The sequence below is a fragment of the Bos indicus genome, chromosome 25 (genome assembly GCF_029378745.1).
Source record: "Bos indicus isolate NIAB-ARS_2022 breed Sahiwal x Tharparkar chromosome 25, NIAB-ARS_B.indTharparkar_mat_pri_1.0, whole genome shotgun sequence".
NCBI lineage: Eukaryota > Metazoa > Chordata > Mammalia > Artiodactyla > Bovidae > Bos > Bos indicus.
In genome coordinates, this window is record NC_091784.1 from 22,135,873 (window position 1) to 22,153,166 (window position 17,294).

General features: G+C 46.9%; 1 protein-coding gene across 1 annotated transcript in view; it reads right to left on the bottom strand.

Moving 5' to 3' along the window:
- The window catches only part of COG7 (component of oligomeric golgi complex 7), a 90,471-nt gene that overhangs the window by 21,588 nt on the left and 51,589 nt on the right, over positions 1–17,294 (bottom strand). The window contains exons 11-13 of the mRNA XM_070779797.1: positions 15,185–15,250; positions 6,901–7,087; positions 5,249–5,389 (exon numbers count right to left, since the gene is read on the bottom strand). Of these exons, the coding sequence (XP_070635898.1) occupies positions 5,249–5,389; positions 6,901–7,087; positions 15,185–15,250 (394 nt within the window). The remainder of the gene's footprint in view (positions 1–5,248; positions 5,390–6,900; positions 7,088–15,184; positions 15,251–17,294) is intronic.

Here is a 17,294-nt window from a genome sequence, read left to right on the forward strand (position 1 = left end):
CGGCAACCCCTCTATCCTCTCCTGACCCCCCGTCTAGAGACCTGCAGCACGACATGTCTCCTTTTGTCATTTAGTGGAACCACGACGTCACTGTGGAGCCTCCCTGGGCTCCTCTATAGAGTGAGGCCAGTTACGGTACACTCGTGGTTACAGAGGCCAGCCCGGCACACCTTCACACACAAGTCTAGCTTCTTAATTCTTACCCGAGTCTCCCTAGAGCCAGCCTGGAAAGCAGGGCCTTTGCTGGCTGGACTCCTGGAGGGACTCCTGAGGTCACATGGTAGCTGCTCTCTGCAGCCACCTGAGACCGATCTGGTTGCTTGATCCTCTAAGTAGCTTACCGGGAATGGCGTGACCACGTCCGCCCCTGGGCTCCCGGCCCAGGCCAAGCTGCAGCCCTCCTCCCCACGCTCTCGAGCACCAACTCAGCTCTTAATTTGCCTGCTCTAGACAAAGTCTTTTCTTCCCCAGCCCTGCCCCTGTAGTTTTCTAAACTTCTTGTTCTTTTCTGAGAATCCTTTCATTTCAAAATATCCTACGTTTTTTCAGTTAACTCCCACCCCACAGGGAGGGACACATGGATCAGGCACGCACACTGAGTGCCTGTGCTGTGCCAGGCTTTGTAGGGAGAGACAAAGAAATGGCTGATCTTGGTTCTTGCTCTCCCTAGGGAATCGAGACCCCCTGACACATTCCTAGCCTAGACCCCCTACACCTACACACACACACACACACACACACACACAGGCTTCCACTTCAGGAGTTCTCAGTGGTGGATGTCGATTTTATACAATAAGAGTTCAGAGGAACAGGAGCCCAAGGCGGCTAGAGAAAGGGCTGGCCAGAGGACGCATGAGGTGCAGAGAGGAAAGGCTGGAAGGAGAATGCACAGTGTGAACACCAGGCTAAGAAAAGGGGAAACGAGAGCGAGAGAAAAGAGAAAGAGGCAAGGAAGGAGGAAGGGAGGGAGAGAGAGAGATGAGAAGGTAACCTGTTACGTCTCAAAAGAGATATAAAAGACATACCCACCAATGTGCGGAGCTAGTGTGGATCCTGATTCAAATCATGACATTTATAAGACAATCAGAAATTTGAACATTAATTGATGACATTAAGGAATTATTTTTAATTTTCTTTTTAGGGATGCTTATGGAGAAGGCAATGGCACCCCACTCCAGTACTCTTGCCTGGAAAATCCCATGGACGGAGGAGCCTGGTGGGCTGCAGTCCATGGGGTCGTGAAGAGTCGGACACAACTGAGCGACTTCACTTTCACTTTTCACTTTCATGCATTGGAGAAGGAAATGGCAACCCACTCCAGTGTTCTTGCCTGGAGAATCCCAGGGACGGCAGAGCCTGGTGGGCTGCTGTCTCTGGGGTCGCACAGAGTCGGACACGACTGAAGCGACTTAGCAGCAGCAGCAGCAGCATGGTATTGTGATTATTTTGAGAGTTCTATTTATTTATTTTTGGCTACGCTGGGTCCTTGTTACTTTGCTTTCTCCGGTTGTGGCAAGCAGGGGCTACTCTGTGTTGTGGAGTGCAGGCTTCTCACTGAGGCGGTTTCTCTTGTTGCGGAGCACAGGGTCCAGAGCATGGGCTCAGCAGCTGTGGTGCACAGGCTTCATCGCTCTGTGGCATGTGCGATCTTCCCAGACCAGGGATCAAACCCGTGTCCCCTGCACTGGCAGGTGGATTCTTATCCACTGTGCCACCAGGGCAGTCCCTAGAGCTCTTATTTTAGATAAGGAGGTATATATGACACAGGACAGCCAAGAGTTGGTCAGTGTCAAAGCAGGGTGATGAAGACGCAGAGTTTATTACACTCTTCCCTCTACTCTTGCATATATGTAGGTAATGTTCCCATAATAAAAAGTTTTTAAAAATAGACGATCACATTGACTGTGAGGAGCCAGGGAAGGGATCTGAATGTGCAGAGACAAAATCAGAGCAATGCTTTATGAAGACTGATGCAGCAAATCTCAGAAGGACTGTAGGTGGAGAGGCTCAAGAAACAATTCAGAGACGACAAGAACCCAAACCAGGGCAGTGGCCATGGAAACAGATGGAGACGGATTTAGAAAGAAGCAACCATGCAACCTGGTGGTAGAGTCTTGGCAAAGAGGGGCTCAGCGAGGGAGCAGAGGTGGTAAAGGCCAGGACGGGCAGAGAGGGGAGTGGCCAGGAGCCAGGGCTGAGTCGTGGGGAAAGGGCACAGCATCTAAAGGACAAGCACCGTGGGCTGCAGGCCCTGGGAAGGCTTCACAGAGGAGGAGGGTGGCTAAGATGAGGGTGGAGGGGAAGAAGAGCCAGAGTGGAAAAGTACTTGGGAATAAGGGCGAGACGGGGTGGACTGATGTGGGAGGGCCTGAAACAGTGGGCAGAGGGGGTGGACCCGAAGAGGTCAATAAGGAAATGGTGCAGATTATTTTTCAACTCAAAATTTCCTTCAAAGGGGCTTTTCTAACCAGGTAACGAAAGTAAACTTCAACAGCCTATCTTGAAAGGGAATATGGTGTTGGTTTATATTCTTGTAATGGACAAGGGCAACACGATTTACCAGCAAACATTAAAAACAAACATTTAATGGCCAGGGTTTCATTTTCAAATCCTTAAGGCCGAAAGTGTTTGCCTTTGCATTGTGTGCTTTCTTGCGGGCGCACTGGGAGAACTCCCCCTGATCCCCAGCTGCCTGCATCCGTTCCCAGCGCCCGAACCCTTGCGGTGAGGCCTGAATGAGAAGGTGAGATCAGGCAATGGAGGAAGGGGCAGAACAATGAGCGTGGAATGCAGAAGTAGAGGGGAAAGGATGGTGGAGGCGCCCAGCCCGGCTCAGTGGCGAAGAAGACTAGGTAACTGGCAGAACTGAGGCTTCAGAAGAGGAGGCCGAGATTTTTTAACCTCTGACAAAATAAAAATGATAAAAACAACCAAAACAAAAAAACAACCAAACCTGGGAGGTTGGGGAAGGGAGATGAGAGAAGGAAGGAATGCTAATCCCATCGGCTTTCAGGGCAAGTGAATCAATGCTGCTGCTGCTGCTAAGTCGCTTCAGTCGTGTCTGACTCTGTGCGACCCCATAGATGGCAGCCCACCAGGTTCCCCAGTCCCTGGGATTCTCCAGGCAAGAACACTGGAGTGGGTTGCCATTTCCTTCTCCAATGCGTGAAAGTGAAAAGTGAAAGTGAAGTCGCTCAGTCGTGTCCGACTCTTAGTGGCCCCATGGACTGCAGCCTACCAGGCTCCTCCGTCCATGGGATTTTCCAGGCAAGAGTACTAGAGTGGGGTGCCACTGCCTTCTCCGGAATCAATGCTAGTATCTATCTAAAATGGAAACGTGACTAACAAAAACAGTGACTCCATCTATCAGGAGTTTTTATAATCTTTCTTGATCTTGCGGAGATCTTCTGGGAACTGATACCTTTCATGGTGAAGAAACTATTATCTCAAGTTCAACCATTCCTTTGGTTCATTTATCTTTGTTTTCTAAAGTCAAATAAAATCTATGTTGCACACATTTGATTTTTTTAAAAAAATCAGCATGAGTAGTACAATTCCGTTTCTTCCTGTGGACCATCTATCTATCAATGCCCACCCAGCCCTCAGCATGTGAACAGACAGGAAGATATGTCTGGCTTGATGATTTCTGGATGGAGGTACCTTGAAGGGGTTTATTGCTTTTATTCCTTGTACTTTCCTGTTTTGTTTGAATTTCTGAAAAATGAGTAATTTTTATGTTTAAAAACTATCATTACTCTTAAAAACTGATAATCGCAGAAAAAAAGAAAACCACTACTTATTCAGCAACTACTCTGTGATGGGACTCTGCTAAATTCTATCATATACGAAACCTCACTTAATCTTCACATATTCATATGATGAGCATCACTGTATCCCCATTTTAAGGATAAGGAGATGCTCTAACAGCCTCAGCCACGTGATCCAGCAAGACCACACGTGGCTGTCTGGGTATAGCTATGGTGACATCACTTCTGCTAGGATGTGACAGCAATAGCCACCACACCACCAACCCGACACGCAACCCCACCCCACCCATGGTAGCAATGTAAGATCTGGTTAGAGAAGATCTCATGGCATTTTGCACAAGACTTGACCAAATCATACAGTGAATGAGTGAGTGGCCCTCAGCTCCTGATCTAGTATATTTTCCAGGGGACAGCAGAAAGCAAAGGATCTATTGGTGAGCAAAAGCCCATAAATGGGTCCTTCCCCAAAAACTATCTTTCTCTCTTTCTTTCATTCATTATTTATTTTGGCTGTGCCAGGTCTGAGGTGCAGCATGTAGGATCTAATTCCCTCACCAGGGATCAAACCCAGGCCCCTTGCAAAGGGAGTGAGGAGTCTTAGCCGTCAGGGAAGTCCCCCCAAAAATTATCTTTTAAAAAATCCTAATCACCAAAAAGAGAACAAGGAAGAATGATAAAAAAGCCAAATTCAAATAGACTTGAGAAGTCCATAAGAAAAATTAATCAGGGGACTGTCTCAGAAATCTGAAAGGAAACCTGAGATCTGGACCCAGAGAAAGTCAAGAGCCAGTAGAGAAAATAGAGGACTGAGGGGCAATTCCTTGAAAAGTAATAAGGACAAGCAGAGAAGAGAAAAGGGAGGAAGGCATTCCAAGAATAACCAAACAGCAAGAGTATCAAAGATAGAAAAGAGCATTACCCTTCAAACTCCCCTCAAAAACACCAGACCACACCCCGGTAAGGCACTCTCCTGGGTAAAGTTCCAGAACGAAGTCTCCACAAACATCTGGCATAAGAACAACTCGACCTCATCAGATAGCTCCTCTGACCAGCCCTAGCCTATCCAATGGCACATAAGCTCCCTTGCTTCCCCCTGAGAGGCCACAGGTAAGCTTCTCCAAATGGTGAAAGTTAATCAAGCAAGAGGAATAATCCCAAAAAACAATCTGAAACCATAGCATCGCAGTGACTACTATTAAGATGAGACAGCCCCTTGGCAGGGGTTAGTGATGATCTGTTATGTAACCCGTAAGAAGAATAAATTGTTTGGGAACAGGAAAAAAAAAAAAAAAATATATATATATATATACACACACACAAGACAGTCATGCTAAACAATGAATTACAAGGGAACAGTGACCCTGCAGTGAGGCTTCTAGCCCAGGAGAGTCAAAGTGGGCCCCTCCTAAGGCTCGGGAAAGGGAAGATAGGTCCGGCATAGCAGGTGAGAGGCAGCGTTGGCTGGTTGGTGGGAGACTCACATCCATCTTGGGAATGAGGAGCAGCTGCTGTTTGATGCGCAGGAAGACCGAATCGAAAGCCAGCTGGTGCGCCTGCTGGTTAAGCCGAGTCAGAGCTGATCGCGACGCGGAGAGCAGGTGGTGGTTACTCGACCCTTTTTCCTAAGACAAGAAAATGCAGAAGGCAGGTTGTTAGGCCCTGAATGTAACGAGGGATGAGCTAAACATTTTGAAAAGCCACCGAAAGGAAAACAGCAAGAGGGTTCTTGACAGCGATGGTTTCCGATCCTGGCTGTGCTCGGGACCCCCTGGGGACACACTGAGTCACAGACACCCAGGATCTGCTTGAATCACCAAGTCTGGATATTGTTCATTCACTTTCCAGGTGATTCTGATGCACTTAAGCTAATATCAGCTCATGGAGTGACAGTTTACGAAAAAGTAACCTGTGACTGTCCCTCAGGGGTACAGAAGAAAGGAAAAAAAATGATGAGACGTGTCAAGTAGAAACAAGAGTGATGGGCAGAGCCCTGATTCCCAGGGAGGTCAAGTCAATTACTCTCAGCCGTACACCAGAGCATGCACCCCCCACCCCGCTGTGCGAGTCCCAAGGTTTTCCAAATAGCCTGAGAAAATACAGAGGTGGAAAATGTAACCTTCGTTTTGCTATTATTAGTGAACCGATTACGACAAACAGACATAAATCAGATCAGCAATAAAGATAAACGGAGCTGCTTTAACCTAATCACAGAGCATGGATGAGTGAACTTGCAGAATGGCTCTGAGAAGTGTTTGTCAAGCTCAAACGCAGCCAGGTAGTGGGTCAAGGTGCAGGGGCGGGGGAGACCCTTCTCGGGCCAACGCTGAAGCGTCAGACACATCCTGAGGGCCACTGTGCACTCACCTCCAGAGTGCGAGGCCCAAATAGATAATTTCAGATTGAATTTGGTGCTCTGGGAACAGTACTATCTCCTCTACTTATCACCAAGAGACTGAGATTCAAATCAGACTGGGGGCGGCGGGGAGGAAGTTTCTGGAAAGGATGCCATGGACCGCTAAGAACCTCGGGTCATTCTCAGGGAGCCTATGGCTCATTCCATTTGTCAGGAGGGTGCTCTGCCACTGGATCCCACGGGGGCCCAAAGCTCAAAGTCAAGGTCAGTTTTATGGCAGACAAACAAATCTAACACTGATTCCCACGTCCTTGTGCTGCCACATGGAGAAGCTTGCACTGGGGGAGGGGGTGCTCGTGCCTGGCTTCTCTCTACCCTTGCTCCTCCCCTGGCTGCTGGGTTGGGGGCCACCTTCCCAGCTTCTGTCCCTGTGTAGAGGTCCAGGGCTGTCCAGCTCAGCCCACCCTGCTGACAAGTTAACTCTGGGGGAAGAATGGCAAGCTCATTTGGCTACAGATCTAGAGCTGCATTCTCCAACCTATCTTTCAGTAAGAAAGCTCCGTTAATCTGACTCCTACAACTGTGCTTCAGTTGGTTCGACTCTGGTTTAGTTGCTCGGCCTCTTAAAACCCCAACATAACTGAGACAGAGACATGGGAGCAGGCTTTGCCACAGCTCAGGGCCCACACACAGTGGGCAGAGCAGCCGGGTTAGGGAAAGGGTGAGTGACAAGGGAAAAGCTTTCAAGAGTGCAAGAATGCCATCAGTCTGGTCTCATACCTTGAGGGTATAAAGTATTTCCATTAAACTGCCATATTCGGCAGGGCTATCTTTCTGGAGGTAATTATATTCTTGCCATGGGTTCTTGGCAGAGCTCTTCTTGTCTGTCAAGATGCTATCTTGAAAACCGGTCAGGCTCCGAGGGCTGAAGGAGTCAGAGAGATACTTCCCAGCTGTGGACAAAATCCTGTAATGAAAGTGATGGCCATTATGCCCTGAGCCACGTGTATGGAACTTCCTTCCTGGAGCATTCATGCTCCTCCCTGAATCCCAGGACCTCCTCATGAGGCACACAGATGCCACGCATCCTTCAGGAGGGAGCTGGACGTCAGGTGCACGATGAACACCAGACGTTTTCATTTCCTGTTTTAACACACTAACAGAATATGCCGTCGTCCTAATACGACGCCCAGCCTCAGGGCAGCTGTCAATTCACTGCAATCCGGAACACTGTGCACTTCCTACATATGAGCTCTGTGAGCATCTCTTTGGAATGGTCAAAGCCAAGGGAGCCACCAGTCTAAAGGTCATGGAGGCACTAGACTTGGGAGTGGGACAGCTCGTCCCTGGAGCTCCCTGCACAACTCTACCCACAGGACTCACACTCTCATACACGCTGGGCTTGTGCACTGCTTGTGCTTATCAGCACCATAAAGCTTACTCTGCAGTTTAGAGAGACATATTGAGGAAGGCTGGCGCTTTCCTGAGAAGGAACAAAGCCTGCTGGGAGGTTCTATGGGATGATCAACCTCTAGCATGGCTTGGGGAGTAGACTCTCTGTATCTACTGAAGATGACCTCCCTTGATGGACGCTGAAAACCTTTGCTCGATTCCTCCTGAATGGACACGGAAGTTGGACATGGCAGCTTTCGGGCACTTACTTCTTCAAAAGCAAATCCCATGACTTCATCAAGAAATGCCTGAATCTTCAAACAAATGCTGGGGACAGGATCCGTCTCAGGAGCCAGAGCTGACACAAGCAGCTACCTGCCTCTGCCATTAAGGTCAAGTCAGTTTTCCCCGTCTCTTATGCCCACAGGTCATTCTGGCTGGGTCTTTCTTATATGGAACCATGGCCTGTCCCTGCCACTGCCTTACTTTCAAGTCTGGATCACAGTGGCCGTCCCTTCCTTGCTTCATTTAATCTGTCCTCTGAGGGTTACTGGGATGATCTTTTCTAAATGCAAACCTGATTTTATCTTTTCCCCAAAGACCTGCCAGTGTCCCACAAGATAAAACTAAACACGCCTGGCATGGCACCCAGGGCCCTCCGTCACTGGAGCCCCTATATGCTTATAGACATTCCCATTCCCATGCCAACCGCCCCCAGCTCAGCCCACACACCATGCTTCAGGCCCTTGCATGTCTTGCTCACATGCTGCTGTGATCTGAAATGCTCTCCCCTCCCTGGTGCCCCTGGAAAGATCCTACCCCTTCTACAGGGACTGCTCTCCTGTGCCGAATCATACCCCTCAGGCCTCAGTCCTCTGACCTCACCAGCCTCTCACCTCTTACACATTTAGCACATGCTGTCCCATTCCTCTCCATCAGATGGTGAGGCTGAAACACACCAAGTGTTCATCTCTGAATTCCCAGCACTTAGCCAAGTAGTTATGTCTACCACCATGGGCAAGAATCCCTTAGAAGAAATGGAGGAGCCCTCACAGTCAACGAAAGAGTCCTAAATGCAGTACTTGGGTGCAGTCTCAAAAACAACAGAACGACCTCTGTCCGTTTCCAAAGCAAGCCATTCAATATCACAGTAATCCAAGTCTATGCCCTGATCAGTAATGCTGAAGAAGCTGAAGTTGAATGGTTCTATGAAGACCTACAAGACCTTCTAGAACTAACACTAAAAAAAGATGTCCTTTTAATCACAGGGGACTGGAAATGCAAAAGTAGGAAGTAATAGACAACTTTGCTCTTGGAGTAGAAAATGAAGCAGGGCAAAGGCTAACAGAGTTTTGCCAAGAGAACACACTGGTCATAGCAAACACCCTCTTCCAACAACACAAGAGATGACTCTACACATGGACATCACCAGATGGTCAATACCAAAATCAGATTGATTATATTCTTTGCAGTCGAAGATGGAGAAGCTCTATACAGTCAGAAAAAACAAGACTGGGAGCTGACTGAGGCTCAGACCATGAACTCTTTATTGCCAAATTCAGACTTAAATTGAAGAAAGTAGGGAAAACCACTAGACCATTCAGGTATGACCTAAATCAAATCCCTTATGATTATACAGTGGAAGTGAGAAATAGATTTAAGGGCCTAGATCTGATAGACAGAGTGCCTGATGAACCATGGACGGAGGTTCGTGACATTGTACAGGAGACAGGGATCAAGACCATCCCCAAGAAAAAGAAATGCAAAAAAGCAAAATGGCTGTCTGAGGAGGCCTTACAAATGGCTGTGAAAAGAAAAGAAGTGAAAAGCAAAGGAGAAAAGGAAAGATATACCCATTTGAATGCAGAGTTCCAAAGAATAGCAAGGAGAGGTAAGAAAGCCTTCCTCAGTGATCAATGAAAAGAAACAGAGGAAAAAACTGTAGAATGGGAAAGACTAGAGATCTCTTCAAGAAAATTAGAGATACCAAGGGAATATTTCATGCAAAGATGGGCTCAAAAAAGGACAGAAATGGTAGGGACCTAACAGAAGCAGAAGATATTAAGAAGAGGTGGCAAAAATACACAGAAGAACTGTACAAAAAAGATCTTCATGACTCAGATGATCACGATGATGTGATCACTCACCTAGAGCCAGATATCCTGGAATGTGAAGTCAAGTGGGCCTTAGAGAGCATCACTACAAACAAGATAGTGGAGGTGATGGAATTCCACCTGAGCTATTTCAAATCCTGAAAGATGATGCTGTGAAGGTGCTGCATTCAATATGCCAGCAAATATGGAAAACTCAGCAATGGCCACAGGGCTGGAAAAGGTCAGTTTTAAATCCAATCCCAAAAAAGGCAATGCCAAAGAATGTTCAAACTACCGCACAACTGCACTCATCTCACACACTAGCAAAATAATGCTCAAAATTCTCCAAGCGAGGCTTCAACAGTACGGCAACCAAGAACTTGCAGACAGATGTTCAAGCTGGATTTAGAAAAGGCAGAGAAACCAAAGATCAAATTGCCAACATCTACTGGATCATAGAAAAAGCAAGAGAATTCCAGAAAAACATCTACTTATGTTTCATCGACTACACTAAAGCCTTTGACTGTGTGGATCACAACAAACTGGAAAATTCTTAAAGAGCTGGGAATACCTGACCACCTTACCTGTCTCCTGCCAAATGTGTATCCAGGTCAAGAAGCAACAGTTAGAACTGGACATGGAACAATGGACCTGTTCCAAATTGGGAAAAGAGTACGTCAAGGCTATATATTGTCATGTTGCTTATTTAACTTCTATGCAGAGTACATCATGCAAAATGCCGGGCTGGATGAGGCACAAGCTGGAATCAAGATTGCAGGGAGAAATATCAATAACCCAGATACACAGATGACATCACCCTTATGGCAGAAAGTGAAGAGGAACTGAGGAGCCTCTTGATGAAAGTGAAAGAGCAGAGTGAAAAAGCTGGCTTAAAACTCAACATTCAAAAAACTAAGATCATGGCACCCAATATCACTTCACGGCAAACAGATGTGGAAACAATGGAAACAGTGATAGACTTGATTTTCTTTGGCTCCAAAGACATTGCAGATGGTGACTGCAGCCATGAAATTAAAAGAAGAAAAACTATGACAAACTTAGCATATTAAAAAGCAGAGACATTATTTTACCGACAAAGATCCGTACAGTCAATGCTATGGGTTTTCCAGTAGTCATATACTGACAAAGAAGGCTGAGCATCAAAGAACTGACGCTTTTAAACTGCGGTGTTGGAGAAGACTCTTGAGAGTCCCTTGGACTGCAAGGAGAACAAATCAGTCCATCCTAAAGGAAATTCACTGAATATTCATTGGAAGGACTGATGCTGAAGCTGAAGTTCCAATACTTTGGCCACCTGATGGGAAGAGCAGATTCATTAGAAAAGATCCTGGTTCTGGGAAAGATTGACGGCAGGAGGAGAAGGGGACAACAGAGGATGAGATGGTTGAATGGCATCACCGACTCAATGGACATGAGTTTGAGCAAGCTCCAGGAGACGGTGAAGGACAGGGGAGCCTGGCATGCTGCAGTCCGTGGGGTTGCAAAGAAGAGGACAAGACTGAGCACTGAATAACAAAAGCACAGTGCTGGGCACAGAACAGGTGTTACATAATTATTCTGTGAATGACCTGTGGCCCTGGATTTGGTGAGCAGGGAGTTGAGAGCTGAGCTTTCATCTCTTCCCTCCAGGAAGTGAGCTCTCCTTCTCAGGGTTACTGCAGTTCATTTTCAGTCTCAGGCAGCTAGCAAGTGGCATCATTCTGCCATCCAAGTTGAAGAAAAGAAGTTACACCGGGAATGTTTCAAATATTACAGATAACAGTTTAAAATGTCTGAATAGTGTGCTGTACAATAAAAACCAAATCCAATATTTTTAAATGTTGGAATAAACACAGCTCCAGCCCTAAGGAAATAACGGCATTCTTCCCTAGCCTCCACGTCAACCAGTCACCATGAGATGATCTCATCATTAGACTCTGATGTCCTGTTATATGTATTTCCCAGCATTGTGAACCAAACAATGCAAAAATGAAAATTTGATTTCCTCATTCATTAAGAAACATTTTCAGACTTCCCTGGTGGTCCAGTGGTTAAGAATCCACCTGCCAGTGTAGGAGACATGGGTTCAATCCCTGATCCAGGAAGATTCCACATGCCATGGAGTGGAAGCCTGCTGGCCATAACTAGACAGCCCATGTGCCCTAGAGTCCATGCTCTGCAACAAGAGAAGCCCCACATTCTCCACAACTGGAGAAAGACCTTGCACAGCAACAAAGACCCAGTGAAGCCAAAAACAAATACATTTTTTAAAAAAAGAAACATTTTCTCACGTTGTGATGGGCTCTAAGCTAGCTTTGGTGCTTTCAGATGATTAAATACAACAGAGCCTGCCCAGAAGCTCAGAGATTAACAGGAAAGCCCAGTATTTGCCAGTGCTGGGCTACCTGCCATGCCAGGAGAAGGCAGTTAAGTCCACACATGATAAGGAGGGAGGGACGAACATCCCAATTCCACCTACTTCCTCAACGCATCTCCTTTTCTTGAAAAGCTGCTGCCCACACCTCAGCCAGGGAAATGTGTACATTTATTCTGGATTCTCCAAACCTCATCACCCCACTGAACTGCCCTACTAAAGCCGTGTCCCAGTGAAAATGCCACTGTGCCAAAAATCGGTAGTGGGCACCATAAAAGTATAGAGAAGCCACGGCAACCTCCCTGCGTGTTGCCCGAGTTCAAGAGAACTCCCTCGGGTGACACCCAACTCAGCCTTGCTTCACTCAGCCCGTAAGTCACAAAATGATCCTTGTCAAAATGATCACCTGCCTAGGTGATCTCTAAAAGCCCGGTAACCAATGTCACTTGTCGCTCAAGTAATCTGGAGTGTTTCGAGCTACCACGGCTGCCACCCCAGGGGAGTGGTCCTAAGTCATAGTCTGGGCTCTGCAGGTGAAACTGATGAGGAGATAAGATAAGCTTTACAGGCAGCGGCCATACACTTGGGCTCCCTGATTGGAATACAGATGGTGGCTGTTACTCGTTTCCCTTTCCAGGCTCAGTGCTTCCAGAATGACGCCACCTCGTAAAAAGGCTCCCCTGGATACATTCAATCGGTTCTCATTACGCCAGAGAGCTCGGGCTAGGCACTCAGCGTCGCTGGGGTGCAGTTACAGGAGCTCGCTCTTTACCTATCTATGAATGCCCAATGCATCTTCTTAACCAGATCCTTCCTTGCCCTTTAGAATGTAATATTCACCTTCATTAAAAGATTAAGGCAAGCCTGTATGTTCTGATATGGTAAAACTTCTGATATGCACGCAGAGACACACAAGTCTAAGGATGGACACCCATCTCTGAGGAAGGACGGTGTGGGTGTGACATGCACTCAGGATGACTCAGCTGACATCCCCGTTCAAACACCGCCTCTTACTTGCATCACCTCAGACACAGCTCTTTCCACAAATAATTTATTTTACTTAAAAAGCTATTACTGCGGCTTCCCTGGTGGCTCAGTGGTAAAGAATCTGCCCACCAATGCAGGAGACACGGATTTGATCCCTGATTCAAGAAGAACCCATATACAACAGAACAACTAAGCCCATACGCCACAACTATTAAGCCTGTGCTCCAGAGCCCATGCCCCACAACAAAAAAAGCCACCGCAATGAGAAGCCTGAGCACTGCAACTAGAGAGGAGCCCCCACTTGCCACAACTAGAGAAAAACCCATACAGCCACGAAGACCCAGCACAGCCAAAAATAAATAATTAATTTTTTCTAAAAGAAGCTATTACCTGTGTCAAATTCTATGCCTCAACGTCTCTTCATATGTAAAAATGGGGATTTTGTGCCCCCTGAGATGACTGATGAGTTAACTCCATGAGGTTCTTAATGTCAGAGCTCAACAAATGTGACAGGGGTGGAGGGCTTTAACTGTTTCTTCTGAAGAATTTTCAAGGTGAGGAGATTTTCAGTTTTTACTTTGAATACTTGTGAACTTTTAATTTGTGCAATGAGTTGGACCCACTGTAATTACTACCGTAATTAAGAAAATATAAGCTACATGTTTTTCTTTTGAACATGTAAATGTAAACTGTTCACGTTTTGTACAGGCCGTTTGTGAACCCAGACCTAATTACCCTCCACCAGAGGCTCCCTTCACCATGTATGTGTGTGTGTGTGTGTGTGTGTGTGTGTGTGTGTGCTGCTAAGTCACTTCAGTTGTGTCCGACCTGTGCGACCCCTAGACGGCAGCCCACCAGGCTCCCCCGTCCCTGGGATTCTCCAGGCAAGAACACTGGAGTGGGTTGCCATTTCCTTCTCCAATGCATGAAAGTGAAAAGTAAAAGTGAAGTCGCTCAGTCGTGTCCGACTGTAGCCTACCAGGCTCCTCCGTCCATGGGATTTTCCAGGCAAGAGTACTGGAGTGGGGTGCCATTGCCTTCTCCATGTGTGTGTATATACACACCCGCATATGAATGTGAGCGTAAGTGTGCGTGGGAGTAGGGAGGAAGGGCGCATTCACGTCATCATTTATATTATTTACACACACTCCATTGTATGCCTGTGATGTCCTGGTTTTATTTGTTCCAGGAAGCCACATAACCTCTGTGCTGGGTTGTTTGGGAGTCATGAACTGCAATAGCTGCTCATTCCACCCCACCCCACCCCCCACCCCTAGCAAGACTTTCCCCATAATGAGAACCATCATGAAAAGTCTTGCGACTTGAAGGCAATCCATGGGGTCAGAAATGAAAGAAGACCAAAAGTGGTGAGAAGAAATGACCAGCTCAGGGCCCTGACCCCAAGGGCGGTCTGACCTCCTTCCCCAGCAGTTCGCCCCTACCGTCCACCCGGTCCGAGGTCTCGGCTTGCTTTTCACTTTGTACCACTGCCAGAAAGTCCCTCTTGCAGAGATGACTTTAGGACAATGAAGAATTATCCCAGACAGAGGGGAAGGGACAGATGCTAGGCCCTCACACCACCGAGTTCAGACTTCTTCCCCTGAAAACTCCTGCAGAACAGAGAACCCAGCTGCACTGAGGCAATGAGATTCTGCGGAAAGAAAAAAACAAGAGCATCTGGGCAGCTGGAGCCCTCTGAGGGGTCCCTTCGGGGCAGGTATCAGAATAGAGAAAGGGACAGAAGGGACCTTCCAGACCCCACCCCAGAAGTCCTCATTGCCACACACCCACTTTGCAACACAGAATCCTGGGGCAGAACCCAGACGGCAGGCTGGCCCGGTTCAGCCCGATTCTGTAGGTTGGCCAAGGGGACTTCACCACTGCTTTGAACACCATTTCTATGGCGAAATTTATTTCAATTTCCAATAACTGACTCACATATGCAGCAGGAACCCAGCCCACTGATAATTTGGAGATAGCATGTACTGTTTTCCTCAATTAGGCTGAGACTTTCATATCTAACTAAAATTACGTGCCCGCTGCCAAGCAGGCCTTGCTCCTTTTAGATGCTCAATAAATGCTGAATGGTGACAATACTGACACCTCGTATCCTAGGTACAGAGAGCCCTGGAGCGCTGAGGCGTCAGACTGTGCTGTGTACTCAATCAAGTTCTTCCCTAAACCTGGGCCCAGGGACCCACCCCCAGGCCCCTCCTACCTGTTTGCCAGCTGCTGCTCGAAGTCCCCACATTGCCTAAAGAGCTCTCCACAGGTGGCTATTATCCTAAACAAAACAAAAAGCACTTCAAGTTTAAGCATCTGGAATGCTGACATTTACAGGACAAACATTGTCTCATTCATAAAAATTCTAACTATTCAACCCTTTTGGTTGTGTGCTGGGTTGTGGGAAAGCAGTTAATCCTTTGAGCTCAGTCGTGTCAGACTCCTCACAACCCCATGGACTGGAGGCCTGCCAGACTCCTCTGTCCATGGGATTTCCCAGGCAAGGATACTGGACTGGGTTGCCATTTCCTTCTTCAGGGGATCTTCCCAACTCTGGGATCAAACATGGGTCTCCCGCACTGCAGGCAGATTCTTTACCTTTACGGTCTGAGTCACCAGGGAAGCCCACTTAGAGGGCTGACCTGAAATGTTTCATTTATTAGTAATTCATGTAAAAGGGAAATTCTGGTCCTTTCTGATACTCCTCTGTCATGGGTCTCCCTGCTATGAATCACAACTCTATCCAACGTGATCTGAAATAATTTAACATGTCCCAAAATACAAGGTGGTGCAGGTGGTAAAGAGCCCACCTGCCAATGAAGGAGACCTAAAAGATCTGATCCAGCTTTGATCCCTGGATCAGGAAGATCCCCTGGAGGCGGGCATGGCAACCTGCTCCAGTATTCTTACATGAAGAATCCCATGGACAGAAGAGTCTGGCCAGCTACAGTCCATAGGGTTGCAAAGAGACACAACTGAAGCAACTTAGCACGCACACAAAATACTGAAGTTGCTTTTGGTTTTTGTCTTTGAGAAAATGGGTTGGAGGGAATTCCCTGGTGGCTCAGTGGTTAGGACTTGAGTTTCCACTGCTGAGGGCCTGGGTTCCATCCCTGGTTAGGGAACTAGGATCCCACAAGTTTTGTAGTGTGACCAAAAAAAAAAAAAAACAACCAGAAACAAACAAAAAATGGGTTGGAAATCTTTTGTCTCTAAAATTTAAAAACCAAAATTCATAATTTAATGTTTGCGAGATGCCTGCTATTTGCCAGGCATAGAAGAGAAAACTGTTTTGATATTAGAATTATGTTCCATTCTGATCACATGAAAGGCAGATGAGTTTAATCCATTTGTTTCTGAGAGATAAGCCTGAATGATCATCATGTCTGAATTTAATATTCATTTAATTTCCAAGTAATTTTATGCTAGGCCTCAAACTCCAGCCACTGAGTCCTTCAACACCAAACTATAATGTCAGGACAAATCCAAGGATTAAAAACATCTCAGGGCTAGTTAACTTTTAACTTTCTCTAAAAGTGCCTATCATCACCAAGATATCTAGGCATTCCATCATAAGAAAGGTTTATGAGAAAGTGAAATATTCCACTCACATCAGGTACAGCAGAACAACTTCGTGCATAATATTTTCTGGTGTACCAAGCTGCCACAGCTGATAAGGGATATTAGCATCTGGAACATTAAATTTCATCAAAAAAATAAAAGTTCAGATCAGAGCCCATGAGGAGATATTCCAGATGGTCTTGGGAGGTCCTGGGTTTGCCCTGGTAAGATGGTCACTGGACACATATGCACCATGGGTACCCTGTGCACGCTACCTAGCCCGGGGGGTCAGGCAAGGAATGTAAGTGGAGGGAGAGCAGCTTGCCTTTCCGGAACACGTCTGCGAAGAAAGGTTGTAAGGAAAAGAAATTTCTGGATTGCTTTTTATCGCAGGCCAATAGTACGGCTGATAGGCCTCATAGGAGTGGGAGAAGAGAACAGAGAACATTCACCTAGTCAAGCGGGGGTTTCAGCTTCCAGCCCCAGGCAGAGGTCAAGGCCTTGGGGTGACACAGACCCAGTGCTTCCAGACAGTCCAGTTTTGACATTATGTTGGAAAGCTGGATTATGTTATATCTGGTTTTACATGCTGGCAAATAAACTTAAAAAATTTTTTTAAATCCTGTGATCAAACAAAGCTTGTCCATAGGTCAGATCCGGCCACTGGCCAGCATTTGCATCCCCTGGCTGGACATATCAAGGGCCAAATGCCTCAGGCCACTGCCAGTCACACTCAGATCAGACCTCAGGGTTTAGGGCAACAG